The sequence below is a fragment of the Bufo gargarizans genome, chromosome 7 (assembly GCF_014858855.1).
Source record: "Bufo gargarizans isolate SCDJY-AF-19 chromosome 7, ASM1485885v1, whole genome shotgun sequence".
In the NCBI taxonomy this organism is placed as follows: domain Eukaryota; kingdom Metazoa; phylum Chordata; class Amphibia; order Anura; family Bufonidae; genus Bufo; species Bufo gargarizans.
This window is the reverse complement of record NC_058086.1, coordinates 161,561,525-161,576,508: the sequence shown is the minus strand read 5'-3', so window position 1 is coordinate 161,576,508 and position 14,984 is coordinate 161,561,525. Positions and strand designations below refer to the sequence as shown.

The following is a 14,984-nucleotide window of genomic DNA, read 5'->3' as shown; positions in this document are numbered from 1 at the left end:
CATATAGCATATACTGCTTTCATACTGTGCTGTATGTAATAGCACTGTAACTCACTACAGAATTATATTGTAGTGGAGCATACTAGTGGATAGAAATAATTTGTATACTGGAGCACTCTAGTATAGCTTAGTACAGTATGCTTTATAATATATATTTGTATGGTATTGTGCACTGCTAAGGATATTATTTGATGGTACAGTAGTATTATATCAGATTGTATTTATTCTCCATGATACAGACAGTAAAGATGTCCCCCCCGTGGAGGGCAGTGTGTCCCCTGTGTCCTCGGCCTCCCCCCCCAGCCTCTGTGACACCACAGCCTCTGAGTGTGAGGACTTCTGGAGACCTCCTTCTCCCTCTGCTTCTCCAGGTAATGATCATGACAAGCTCTTCTGGTGTATGGATAATGTTTCTATTAGTAATGTATCTGTATATTCCTATGAAAAGATCCATGGACATGTGAGATAGAAATACAGATTTTCAGATAGATATGAGGTGTAAATCGCTATTTATGGATTAATAAGAGCTCAGTTTTGCTTGTTTTCAGGCAAAGCTTTGTACATATGGTCTTTTAAATGTATTGGGAAAAGATACATATGTACAAAAACTATGGGCCATTTGTTTAGCATTTTTTTCTGAAAAATAGCATTATGGAAAAAATATTAAATCGATGGCTATGATAAAAAGGTGTGTAGATTCATTGTATGAAATCGATGGCTATGATATAAAGGTGTATGCATTGATTGTATTAAATCGATGGCTATGATATAAAGGTGTATGCATTGATTGTATGAAATCGATGGCTATGATATAAAGGTGTGTGCATTCATTGTATGGAATTGATGGCTATGATATAAAGGTGTGTAGATTCATTGTATGAAATCGATGGCTATGATATAAAGGTGTATGCATTGATTGTATGAAATCGATGGCTATGATATAAAGGTGTGTGCATTCATTGTAGCTAAGTAGAAGAAAATAAAATCTGTATGAGGATCTGACAATGTGATCTTCCTATATGATGATGATTGGCCCCTTGCAGTGAGGACATATAGATTGGCAGACGCCGGAATATTCCCATAATCAGCAGATTTTTCAGAGTTTTATCTTCTACTTTGTGTTTCAGAAAACCAGGGCTTTACTACTGTGTATGGTTATTGTAATCCACAGTCCATATTGCTGCCATGGTCGTTCTTATTCCGTTATAATTCGTTAGAAATAGTTCTTTATCAGAATCAGTGGAGGAGTTTCCTATCAGCGCCCAAGTGGTTAATAATGAGCGCCTGCGCATTTTCAGTAGGAATAGTAAATAGCGCAGGATCCTGGGAGATATGTACTAATCCTGAGCGCCCTGGTGTCTGACTGCTGTGATGTGACCATATAAACGTGACGTCATAGGTACATGTCATCACATGAAGGCCCCTATACTGCTGGGCTTCCTAAGGGTTTGGTCCTTATAGTAACGAGTATTATACACAGTAAATGTAACTACATTCAGGAGTTTTTGTCTATCTATCTAATTATTTATCATCTATGTATTATCTATCTCTCATATATATATACACACACACACACACACACACACACACACAATTCACCTTCTCATGAGTGATGTATGAAGATATCACAGTTATCCATTTATTTTTTAATTTTAGAATTCATTCTGGTACAGTCACTTTCCATGTTTCCTATACATACATGGACATATGATGACAGGGCTAACTATATAATAATAGACATATACCACATACCACTTTGTTTGTTTAGAGCCAGTAATGTCTCTTCATTTACTCACTTTGATCATCCACCAATCAAAACCAATAAAGTAAAAAATATCCAACTGGTAAATTCAAAAATGTCCAATTGATACATTCAAAAAGTATCCAATGAATAAAAATATCCAACTCCAACTGATACATTCAAATAGTATCAAATAAATAAAAAATATCCAACTGATACATTTCATTCTCAGCATCTAAATCACAACATTTATGAGCAATCTCAATGTGTCCCAGTGAATCCAGTTTCCTCCATTTACATAATATTAGCTACACTTTCTTAAAAATAAGGTTGGTCAATATTGTGTTTTCTGTACTTCTGTACAGAAGTAAATGAGCACATCCACAAGTCTGAGTTTTTTCTAAGCTAATTTATGCATGATGCAAATGAGAGATGGATTAACATTCTACAGAAACAGATGATTTCATCAGTAATAATATGGACATTTTGAACATTTGTGGCAACAAACATACACTAAAAAAAATCAGTTGATAGGATTTTAAGGACCTTTTATCTGTGTAATTTAATGGGACAAATAACAAATTTTTCCTGAAGTTAAGAACTAATATAGAAAATGAAAAAAACGAAAACAATAACAAATAGAATTCGTTCACACTAGTACCCTTTGAGCCTTGTAGGTATGAAAGAGTGAAGAGAATTGTGCAAATCATTTTCATCATTTTTGGTGTAAAATACAGAGAAAAACATGTCTCTTCCTCTTTTTTTTTTAACAGGGAAGTAAGAGGAGTATGGATTTAACTAATGCTTATTTGTATGTGTCCTAAAACCAGAGCTCTGTAATAGCAGTACATTAGAAATGAACCTACTGTATATATCTAAAGCACATTCTTTAATTATTCTATATATCTGAAGCTAAATTTTCCTCTATTATCTATATCTATATATATATATAAAGCAATTGAAAAATATTATAAAACATAAATAGATATAGATAGACATACAGACAGAGATATGAGACAGATAGATAGATAGATAGATAGATAGATAGATAGAAGAGACAGATAGATAGACACTTTGTTCTTTTTGCATGCTGACCCAAACTGATTGGACAAGTGATGCATAAAATATAAAAATTTTAGGCTGTTTTTTTAATCTACAGGTTCCAACTATGTAGCACTACTCTGTTCACACTGGGTTTTTTGTTTTCTTTGTTTCTTATTGATTCCCTTTTATATCAGTTTAAGTCTAGTAGACATCAGTCAACATTCTTTCTTTTTTGAGATTTTTTTTAATTCCTTTTTTTTTAAATTAATCTACAAACACAACATATCTTGATAGATGAAGCGTGCACTTCTGCATTAGCTTACATCCTGGAGATGGGATCTGTTAAATTGATCTCTTTCTGTTTCAGTTGTTTTTTTAAAAAAAAACATGTGAAATCCAAGTTTAGATGCATTAGGTTCTCTTGAGTCTGTATATTTATATCTGTGCATTTTTCCCTTAGAGCCATATGTTTTTCTATATGCTCCACTGAGATCAATGAAGTCCAGAGGAGCTGCAGTTTTCTTTACCCCCACAGTCTATCTGTAGCACTGACCTGCTTGCCGTATGCATATTGGCTCTTCATTATGGATGTTTCAAAATAAGGATTCAGATTGAAATTCAGCTAAATCTTTTCGGGACTTTTAGGGTGAATTTACATGGGACAGATTTGTTGCAGAATTTCTTTGACTGAAACTCAGTTCCATGCATCTGAATGGATTGTTTTAGGGGCAAGCACGAGGATTTCTACAAGCCATTTTCTAATGAATAAAACAGTTGCAGAAATTTCCCTAAAACTACCCAAACACTGATGAATTTTGCTGCCTGTATGAATGTGCAGAATGCGGATCTACAGTACATCTGTATGCTATAGAGGCAGGAGCTAAAGTGCACAAACATGTCATCTATTGAGTCCAGCTCAACTGGTTGTGTAATCAGCCGCACAGGTCATAGACCATCGATATCTGCAATGTTCAGTATTTTTTAATACTAAAAAAATTAAGGAAGGGGGATTTATCATTGTAGGTGTAGATGGGAGTTGCTATACGTACCTGTGCCAAATTTATGAAAATGGCGCACAGTAATAATAAATTTGGTGCATGTGCAATGTGGTTGCGCCTATTTCAGTAAAAGGATGCGTTGGGGATGCCTGGCGTGGAGATGCGACTTAAAAAAAAAAACACATTTTGTAAATGTTTTCAAATCTTTACTTCAAATCTGTAGTCCAGTGCTCAAAGGGTCATAAAATTGACCCCAAAAAGTGGCAAAAATCCCTACTTGGGACTTTTGAAGCCATAATTGTGGCATGCAGGGCATTATATATATCTGTGAAGAAAGAATGGTTATTTTTTATTTCGTTTTCCTCCTGTATGTCTAGGGTATGGATTAAACATGTGCAACAGGTCTAATGGGAAAGCTTATTATTTCAATTACATCCATACTGTCTACAACTCTGTAAAAAAAAAACGCCCCATAGATTAACATTGGCTCCACCATGTGAACCCTATAAATATAGATGTGAAATAGAGGGGGACATAGGGGGAGATGTATCAAGCTGGTGTAAAGTAGAACTGGCCTAGTTGCCCCTAGCAACCAATCAGATTCCACCTTTCATTTTTCACAGCTCCTTTGGAAAATGAAAGGTAGAATCTGATTGGTTGCTATGGGCAACTAGGCCAGTTCTACTTTACACCAGTTTGATAAATCTCCCCCATTGTTTTTAGATGGACAAATTGCAGACAGGTACTTCCCCTTTGGCTCTTTTATAAGAATTAGCATATTGATTAAGAACAGTTTTTTGGGGAGGAATAGCATATAAATGTATGTAAAACTCCCCGTGGTGGTGACAGATTCCCTTTAAAGAAACCTGAGAATTTTTATTACACAGTTCATGCGCCTCATGGGGAATTATAGTTATGACCGGTCACCCCAGTCACAATTAGCCATTGCCAGACAAAAATCTACTAAGAACGGGTTCGCATTTGCGTTATGAAATTCTGTTATAGGTTCCATTATAACCGTTATAATGGAAAATAACGGAATTTTAGGACGGAATGCAAAAAGGAAGCCTTTAAGAGACATTCCATTTTGCTCCATCCTAAAACATGTCTACGGGGACACATAACGGTTCCGTTGTACATGACGGAAAAAAAAGTCCTGTCGCCAGGACTATTATTTTCCGTCATATAACTGAACCGTTATGTGTCCACGTAGATATGTATTAGGATGGAGCAAAACAGAAGGCCTCTTAAAGGCGGAACCTATAACGGAATTCCCAAACGCCAATGTGAACCAGTCCTAACATATTAAAATATACCTTTTTATACAACTGAATGAAATTACTTTGAACCTCTGTAGATTTCCTTAATTGAGTTTAGCAACCTAAAATAGAAGATAACAGCGTGCGCCTACTCTTTGTCAGCAGCAGACCTGGCATTTATACCACCCTCGTACTTTGCTGTCCAGTGTCTCTAACATTGCCATTCTCTTGTAGCTTCAGAAAGGTCTGCCTGTCCGTCCTTGGAGGATTCTCCACCATTTTCGTCCTCCTTCAAGCCATACATGTGGAGCAGCCTAGCAGGATCAGAACTACGGCAGCTGGTGCACGACTACAGGCCCTCAGGACTGGAGAGAAGTTCTTCTCTGGGTGTCTATGGAGAAAGTGTGCCGTCAACTCTGCCGCCACCTTTGTACAGCTCTGAGAATCGTGTACATGGACTCTATGGAGATTATACACAGGGGGTGTCCCACTATGGGGATTCTCGTTCTTCCCCTACATTGTACACCGAAAAGACTCAAGGGATCAAGGTGGAGTCTGACCTGCTGTGTACCCGATTGTTGCTCAACACTGGCTCATACAAATGCCTTAAGTGCAGCAAGGTACGTCAAATAGATACCTAAAGACGTGCTACACAACATGGGCACTATATCTAGAAAGCATGATTGACCATGGTTTTAGACATTAGAACTTTACCACTGAGAACCTTTCCAATCGTACATGTATTTTTTTTAGGCCTCTTTCACACTACCGTTTTTTTTTCCGTTTTGCGGTCCGTTTTTTGCGTTCCGTATACGGTCCGTATACGGAACCATTCATTTCAATGGTTCCGCAAAAAAACGGAATGTGTTCCGTATGCATTCCGTTTCCGTATTTCCGTTTTTCCGTTCCGTTGAAAAGATAGAACATGTCCTATATTTGGCCGCAAATCACAGTCCGTGGCTCCATTCAAGTCAATGGGTCCGCAAAAAAAACGGAACACATACGGAAATGCATCCGTATGTCTTCCGTATCCGTTCCGTTTTTTGCGGAACCATCTATTGAAAATGTTATGCCCAGCCCAATTTTTTCTATGTAATTACTGTATACTGTATACGCCATACGGAAAAACGGAACGGAACAACGGAACAGAAACGGAACCACAACGGAAGCAAAAAAACGGAACGGATCCGTGAAAAACGGACCGCAAAACACTGAAATGGACATACTGTAGTGTGAAAGAGGCCTTATTATAATGAAGACTGTCTGGACTGTCCAATCAATTTTTACTCTTTGTTCCCAGGTCTTTTCTACGCCTCATGGGCTAGAAGTCCATGTGCGGAGGTCTCACAGCGGCACAAGACCCTTTGCCTGTGAAATATGTGGCAAAACATTTGGCCATGCTGTCAGTTTGGAGCAACACAAGGCAGTTCACTCCCAGGTACTAAGGGCAAAACCTTCTCGTGTGGGTAATGGAATTAAACTAGAAAAACTTCATCCACTTCATTCTGGAGCAACAGGAAAGTGTATTGGACCTACCACAATCATTCAATATAAAGTCAAACCTCTCCCAAAGACCACCTCTTTGAGAAGACTACATTCTTCTCCAAACCAGATTTACTGTGACAGATTTTCAGTTCCTCTATATATAATACACATTGGCCTTCTTTTTTAAGAATTTCTTTCCTCTAGAAGGCCACCATATCATGAGCACTGTGGGGTTTCGATCTGGTAGACAGGATTAGCGGACGCAGTATAGAGGCAACAACAAGTTCTTTGGATCAAACAGTTCAGTGTTTTATTCACACTTTTAAGTGACAAAACAAGCAGTCATAATCAAACAAAAAGTCACCTTGCGGTGTTGGTGGTAATTCACACCATGCGGCAATTCTGCCTCAAAGAGTCCTTGCTGATAGCAGCACCAACCTGTTTTCACGCCAAACAGGTAGCAAGCCTTCATCCAGACACAAGGCTCCCAGATCCAAACACAGAGACCTGGCTTCTGAGCCCAGCTGCCTATTTAAGGACAGCCAGGTGTTGCCAAACCCCGGACTGGCATTTAAAATCCGGTCCAGTATTTGACCTCACCTGGCTGTAAATCAGCCCAGCAGCACATGCTGGGAGGAAAATACCTGTTTTCCCAGACGAAACCTCTCACTCTCACACAGCACTCACATATTCCCATTCATGGAGGCCAAAGCTCACAGTGCCTGTATGACATGTTAGAATTATATTATGAATTTAACTGAAATGTCTCCTCAACTTAAAGGGTCATTGAGTTTTTAAAAAACTTTTGATATCTCATAGAGACAAATCAAAAGTTTTGATTGGTGGGTCTTTGAGTGCTGAGGCCCTCACCAATCCCTAGAATGGTATATCACACTCTCTCTGCTAGCTGCAAGAGTTGGGCTCTATAGAAGTCTATGGACCCATCTCGATTCAGTCTTCTGCAGCGAGGAGATAGAGCGTAATATGTGAGCGCTTCTTTCTCCTTATTCTAGTGAATGGTCTTAGCACTCAGACTCTCACCAATCAAAATCTTTACTATGTCTCTATGACATAGCAACAATTTTTTTTTTTTTTACTCTGCGACCCTTTAAATAGATAGACAATATTCACAGGTTGGTATTGATGGACTTTGTCTCTCTCTTTTATGCAGGAAAGAAGTTTTGATTGTAAGATTTGTGGCAAAAGCTTTAAGAGATCATCTACGCTCTCCACACACTTACTTATCCACTCGGACACAAGGCCGTACCCCTGCCAGTACTGCGGCAAGAGATTCCACCAGAAGTCAGATATGAAGAAGCACACCTTCATACACACCGGTGAGTGTCTGTCACACACACAGCATATACTGGCGTTCTACATACTGTATTAGATGCATTTGTGGATATGAAGTCCATAAGATCATTCATTCATGAAAGAGATGTAAGAAAACAATGTCCCTATTGCACCCAAGGGCTTATTCTCCTAGGCAATTGGAGCACAGCTTCCACTCAGTTATTATAGATATATCTAGATCTATATCCTTCCCCTGAACATTTACAGAAATAATATCATTAAACATTTTTATAATTTTTTTTACCAACTTTTTATATAGGCTGCAATGATGATTGGCAGGGGTCCTGAGTGTCCAACCTCCACCAATCAGATACTATATGCACTGATATAAATTAATATCTGGTTCCACGTTCTGTCCCAAATATACCAATTTACATACGGATATGAGTCTCCTGTGTGTAAACCAGCTGATTGTAGCTTAGTGCCAGTCCCATTGAATAAGCTTTGTCCTTCATCTTGATGATTAAAGCCACCGAGTCCGTCATCACACAGCTAACACTAGTCCATGCACAATAGCTGTGGAGAGATTTTTGTTCCATACCACCATCTGTTTAATGAATCCTGGCCATGCAATCAGTGTCGCTTTAATATGATCTGCCCTGTGTTTGCACAGGGAGACTTTTCTATAGGATCCTCTCCAACCCATTGTGCATGTGGTCTTGAATTTAAAGGCAACTAGAAATGACAGGTGATCATGGATGACAATGAAAAGCAGCCCTTTCCCATCATCTGTTTCCGTGCAAAGTCAAATGCCTTTATATTTAATGTTATAATTCACTGTTCTGTGCTCTTATTTGGCACTGAAGGGGTTAAGCAATGCATACATAAATCAATGTCATAAGCAATGCATACATAAATCAATATCATAGCCCTGTAGGAGCTCAGTGCTTCTGCCCTACTCTAAATGGAGGTAACGAATCAGTCAAGTTCATATACAAGCAGCCCTGTTGGGCCCAGGCGCTGATACCATAGCGAGCCCCAAAAGTCCAAGAGAAATACAACATTTTACCACTAAGGTCTTTTAAAAAAAAATAATAATCAAACCCTATTAGTCTTTGGGGGTTAAACCCAAGAAACCCCAGTCCGACACTGGTCACAGAGAGAAAATTACCTACTGTTTAAATTATTTTAAGGTAAAGAGATTTCAATTTTTATTTTCCATTGCACAATCTATATATATATTTTTTTTTACTAAAAAGATTCTAAAATCTTGCAGTTTTTTGTACTGGCCACAAAGCCTCATATTACTAACACTATCTGTTCTGTACAGGTCACTTTCAGCAGTCATCTCATTATCATCACAGACAGGATTACAATGAGAGATAATACCTTTGTATAGATAACACATGATACACCATTCACAGTAGGCGATATAGTCCCAGTTTATCTGCCTCCCCTCCCTGGAAAGTAACAGGAAATGTCTAGAAAACTTCCCCATAGTCAACTGGTTCCCCTCCTGTCCATTGTGCCCTATGGCCCATGGAGGCTGCTGTAAAGCATCTCTCTAAATACTGTTAACAACATCTTAGTCGAGGCCGCCCCCATGACCATGTTCAGGAAATAGAACGAAAATGACAATCAGAAAATAAACACAGATTAGAATAATGGAATATTTCTAGGTTTTACTTGGTAGAAATCTGTAGGTGGTACATTTCTTTTAAAGGGTGACAAACCATGAAAGTGCAATCTGTAGACAATATGCTCAGGAGCTGAGCAGAATAAGATATGTAAAGTTTTATGGGGAAAGATTCAGTAAAACTTGTAATTTATTCAATTAACCCTCTTCTTTTTCTCTGCTTAGGAGTCACCTGGGAGGTATGATCAGTTATTGACAGCTACCTCTGCATGGGAAATAGCTGTCAATCACTGATTAACTCCTCCCACAGGAGTGAGTGACACTTGAATAAACTATGTATCAATCTGCTCAGCTCCTCCTGCTCTATAACATAATGTCCACAGTCTGGACTGTATTTTCATGGTGACAGGTTCCCTTTAAGAGCCACCTAACATTAAACCATATTAATGGGGAAAAAAAATAGCAATCAATACTACAGCCAAAATTAGGCATTTGTTAAAGGGGCTGTCTGAGATCATCAAAAATCTCTTACAAACCCTACAATGTCTTAAAATGTGAACACATGATATACTCAGTGCCGTTTTCTCTGCGGAGCTCCTCCAGTACTCCCACTACTGCTTGAATATGGCACTGCTGCAGCCAATCAGTGTCCTCAGCTGTAGACCGCTGAGGACACTGATTGTCAGCAGCAGTCACATGCAGGCACGTCAGCGCTGCTGTTTGTAAACAACCAGTGGTGGAAGTACTGGAGGGGCAGCCCTGGAGAAAAGGGTGAGTATTTAAATTTTTTTACATTTTAAGACATCGAAGGTCGTCCAAAATGTTTAATTTTCTTGGACAACCCCTTTAAATTTATTAACAGCTTGCAACATTTTATTAAGCATAACAAATGAAAGAACCAAAATTTCAGTGTATAGAAATCCAAGTGGCCGTGGCCTGTGGTTGCGCTTGTGCAACTTGAGTGGAGGCTTTAGTGTCCAGTGCATGAAATATGATCCTACCAGTAGGAATAACATGGTTTTTACTTTGGTGCTAAGTGGTTTCAAACCTGGTGCCAAGTTTCCGTAATGCTATATCATTCCTACACTAGTGTATCTTTGGCGGCAAATAGCTGGAGAGCCACAAGGGGACCAAATGCCACTAAGGTTTCTGTGCCATCTAGATGGTAATATATACTAGCAATTATAGGCAAAAATTTAATTTTGCTCATCCAACTGCCCAGCTTAAAGGGAACCTGTGATGTTGAACGTGTTGTGTGAGCTGAAGGCGGCATGTGATAGAGCAGGAGGAGCTGAGCAGATTGATATATAGTTTTATGGGAAAAGATTCAGTAAAACTTGTAATTTATACATTTATATCCCTGCTCATTCTAGGCTTTAAAGTCAAGGAGGCGGTTCCATCTAGGATGGTGTATACAGAAAGAGCTGTCAATCACTGATAGGACCGCCTCCTTGACATCAAAGCCCAGAATGAGCTGGAATTTAAATGAAGGAAATACAGGTTATACTAAAACTTTTCCCATAAAACTATATATCAATCTGCTCAGCTCCTCCTGCTCTATAACATGCTGCCTGCAGATTACTTAGCATTTTCATGGTGACAGGTTCCCTTTAAAAATTGGCAACTTATTTTTCACACTTCAGGATGTATAAATGACACACGGCAATACTTTTTAAAATATGCATGCTGTAAGACCTGGATGCTCAACCTGGTTGGGCATCCCTGCTGTAAGGTAAAAAATTGAATATCTATGCTCTGACCCTCGAGTTTCATTTCTTCCTTCTCTCTGTTGTAGGAGAAAAGCCTCACAAGTGTCAAGTTTGTGGCAAAGCGTTTAGTCAGAGCTCGAATCTCATCACTCACAGTCGGAAACATACTGGTTTCAAGCCATTTGGCTGTGACCTTTGTGGAAAGGGCTTTCAAAGGAAGGTGGATCTGAGGAGACATCGCGAAACGCAGCATGGACTGAAATGAAAGTGTCTCTTGGTCTGTGCAGGAAACCTATGTCTTCTGAGAACACTAGGTGCACATCAACATGCAGATCTGTAGTGTTGATTCCATGAACCACTAATGGGGGTGGAACGTGCAAATCAAATCTCACCTTAGGGCCAGTCTTCCATGATCAAGGTCGCGAGCAAGGTCAAGAGTATGGTATGGTATGTGGATATTGACTTGGACTGCAGATCTTGAGGACGGATGCAGAGAAGGAGTCGAGATGGACTTAGGAATTCCAAAAGGACACCTCTTAGTCTCAGCAGTTACAATGTCTAAACCCTCATTAAATACATATTAATGTGTGTTTATTTTTGTAATCTAGAAAATATCAATTATTTTTTTCCGTCAGACACAGAGAACTGAAGCATTCCTCTGCAATGAACTCTGACTGTCTGATACCGAACCTTGCTTTGTTGCTGTGTTTCTTAAGTGGTTTTCTCCCGCTGCTTCACATGTGGCCTGGGCTCAATTTTTAAGGAAATTGGATGTACAATTGGCATCTAAGCGTTGAGGCCAACAAGATGACAGGACCTAATAGTTCAGTTTTCTTCTATGTCTTCCCTATGGATACTGTCAATATCATTGTCTGTTTGTACCAGTAGGAAGACGCCTACAAGGATGTGAGTGTGAGGGGTTTAGCCATCTCCGCATCTACTGATTAGTGTGTTGCTTCTGTTTAAAGAGGACCGGTCAGATCTCCTCCTAACAGGTCTTTTTAGTCATTGAAATCATAATTCTGGAGCACGGTTTCGTAAAATTTTATGTTGCGCGGTTCCTCTGTTATTCCTCCCTGAAATATATTAATAAATTGACAGCTAAGTCAACGGGATGTGTTTAACTCTGTTTAATCAGTATTGACACACATGTAAAGACACACCCTATCGACAGGAGTCAGCAGTTTTGTCCCTATGACACTGGCTGACCTGTTACATGTGCGCTCGGCAGCTGAAGGCATTGGTGAAGGTCCCGTGTTCATATGTGTCCGCAAATGGACCTCTAGGAGCAACGGGTGCATTGCCATAACACCTAGAGGCTCTGCTCTGTGCAACTGCCGTACCCTCTCTGCACTTTAATTGACAGGACCAGGTGACGTCATCACACCTGGCACTGTCAAAGTGGAGAGGGGGCGGCCGTTCCAGAAAAGGCTGAGCCTGAAAATTGCATTTCATGGGGCAGACATGTACCTGTCAGAGGAGGGGAGAGAGGTCCTCTTGTCTCTTCCATGTATGATCTTTCTACCATTCACTAAGAGTTGCTATTCTTTCCCACTGATCCAGAAGTGAATGTATCCAGAGATCAGAGAACTGGAGATACATAGCTTTTCATGATAAATTAACTGCACAGGAATGCATGAAGTGAAGTAGATGTAGCCTAGACCTTGAAGGGGTTGTACAGTCGGTATTTATTGATGACCTATCCTCAGGTTAGGTGGTCAATATCAGATCATGGGCACCCCCATCAATTAGCTGATTGAAGAGGAGGCAACGTGCTATGTGAGCCCTGCTTCCTCTTCATTACACTGCCCATCGTCTCCCCTGTAGAGGCGGCATAGTGTAATTACAAGTACCCGCTCCATTCAAGTGAATGCAGCGAGTACTTGTAATTACACTCGATTCTGAGAGGATGCGCAGTGTAAAGAAGAGGAAGTAGTGCTTGCATAGAGCGTCGCCTCCTCGTCAATCAGCTAATCGATGGGGGTGGCGGTCCACACCGATCTGATATTTATGACCTATTCTGAGCATCAATATATACTGTCTGCACAACCCCTTTGAGATGGTCACACATGTCTCCTGCTGTGATACCACCGCTGACTTTGCAGCAAGTGCCAGTCTGTCCCTCATCTATGAGAAAACAGATTTTGAATCTTCTCTGGGCATTGATTCTGATTCACTACTGGCCCTCTAAACAACCCAACTACTGATCCAATAACTCAATCTGGCAAAACTATTGGGCATTGTGGGGCCAGCTTAAGACAAATTACCCAAAAGGGTTGCAGCTCTTAGGTGGTCTCTGGAACGCCCTTTGATTTTTTTTCTCCCCAGAGGTTTGTTATTTGCATTTCAGTCATAGTCTTCCATCGTCATTTCCTCTTTCCCAATATATTATAAGCTTTTCTAAATCTCCAAGCTGATGCACTGTTTTGCTACTATGTGGCCAAGGTGTGAAGGGATGCAGACAGAGCGGATACAGGACGGAGTGAAGTGCGAGCCTTGTAGACATTTCTGTGGAACCCAAGCTGGAGAGTGAATTTACTAATCTGTTTCTATACTCTCTGATTTCATCATTGCCTTAAATATTTGTCTCACTGTTAAAGCTGTTCCCAGTGAATCTGTATGTAAATATATGATAGTCGCAGGTCATTCTGAAGTGTTATTTGTGTAATGATGCCTATTTATTGGAAAAATATCTTTTAAATTAATAAAAAAGTAATTTCTTCATTTCTTGTTTGAAGATTGTTTACATATAATGAATAGAAATCAAACTATTAAATATTTATCTATCATATGTATCTGTCTATCTATCTCATATCTATCTATCTATCTCATTTCCATTATCTATCATATCTATTTGTCTATCTCTCTATCTCATATCTATCTATCTATCTATCTATCTCATTTCCATTATCTATCATATCTATTTGTCTATCTATCTATCTATCTATCTCATATCTATCTATCTATCTATCTATCTATCTATCTCATTTCCATTATCTATCATATCTATTTGTCTATCTATCTATCTATCTATCTATCTATCTATCTCATATCTATCTATCTATCTAATTTTTACACACATACATAATTAATTGGGGGTTAAATAAGCCCCAACCAGAAGTAGCAGTGATGGTCAGGTTGGGGTAGGCTTAAATATCTATCTATCTATCTATCTATCTATCTATCTATCTATCTCAAATCTATCTAATTTTTACACACACATAATTAATTGGGGGTTAAATAAGCCCCAACCAGAGGTGGACAGTGATGGTCAGGTTGGGGGCATCCCCAGAGGTGGGCTTAAATGCCCCACATTTACCAGAATGTGGGTAAGTATGGATACACATTTAAAATAATAATACCACTGATATGAGTCTGTGAATCCATGCAAATACTATCATGACATAACCTTAGCGGATGGAAGAGGCTTTGTGAATAAGTAGCTGTATTGTTGGAAAGTGATGGCGTGGGGCCCCATTTCATGTTTTCCAGTGGACCTCCTTAATTGTTATGCCCCCTGAGGAGTACTTGACATAATTTCCAGAGGATAATAAAAACTACAAACTCTATAATACACAATATAGTAACAGTCATTTAATACAATACATTGGGAGTCGGGACCATAACATTAATATAGTGCTCCCTCAGGTTACAATTTTGTTGGTTCCAAGAGGCTCAATGTAAGTTGAAAATATTGTAATTTGCAACTATAACTGTGGAAAACTAAGAATTTGCAACAAAAGTGTCAAAATGCCATCTCAAAATAAGAAAAGATAAAGATTAAAGAAAATTGGCAGATAACCAATACATATAAAGCAA

At 39.1% G+C, this 14,984-nt stretch overlaps 1 protein-coding gene across 3 annotated transcripts in view; it reads left to right on the top strand.

Moving 5' to 3' along the window:
* Nucleotides 1–12,465, top strand: part of GFI1 (growth factor independent 1 transcriptional repressor) — a 40,535-nt gene extending 28,070 nt beyond the window's left edge. For all 3 annotated transcript variants that reach the window (XM_044301122.1, XM_044301123.1, XM_044301121.1), the window contains 5 exons: nucleotides 240–371; nucleotides 5,277–5,662; nucleotides 6,343–6,480; nucleotides 7,699–7,864; nucleotides 11,252–12,465. In XM_044301122.1, the coding sequence (XP_044157057.1) occupies nucleotides 240–371; nucleotides 5,277–5,662; nucleotides 6,343–6,480; nucleotides 7,699–7,864; nucleotides 11,252–11,430 (1,001 nt within the window). In that variant the 3' untranslated portion in view covers nucleotides 11,431–12,465. The remainder of the gene's footprint in view (nucleotides 1–239; nucleotides 372–5,276; nucleotides 5,663–6,342; nucleotides 6,481–7,698; nucleotides 7,865–11,251) is intronic.
* The last annotated feature ends 2,519 nt before the right edge of the window (nucleotides 12,466–14,984 follow it).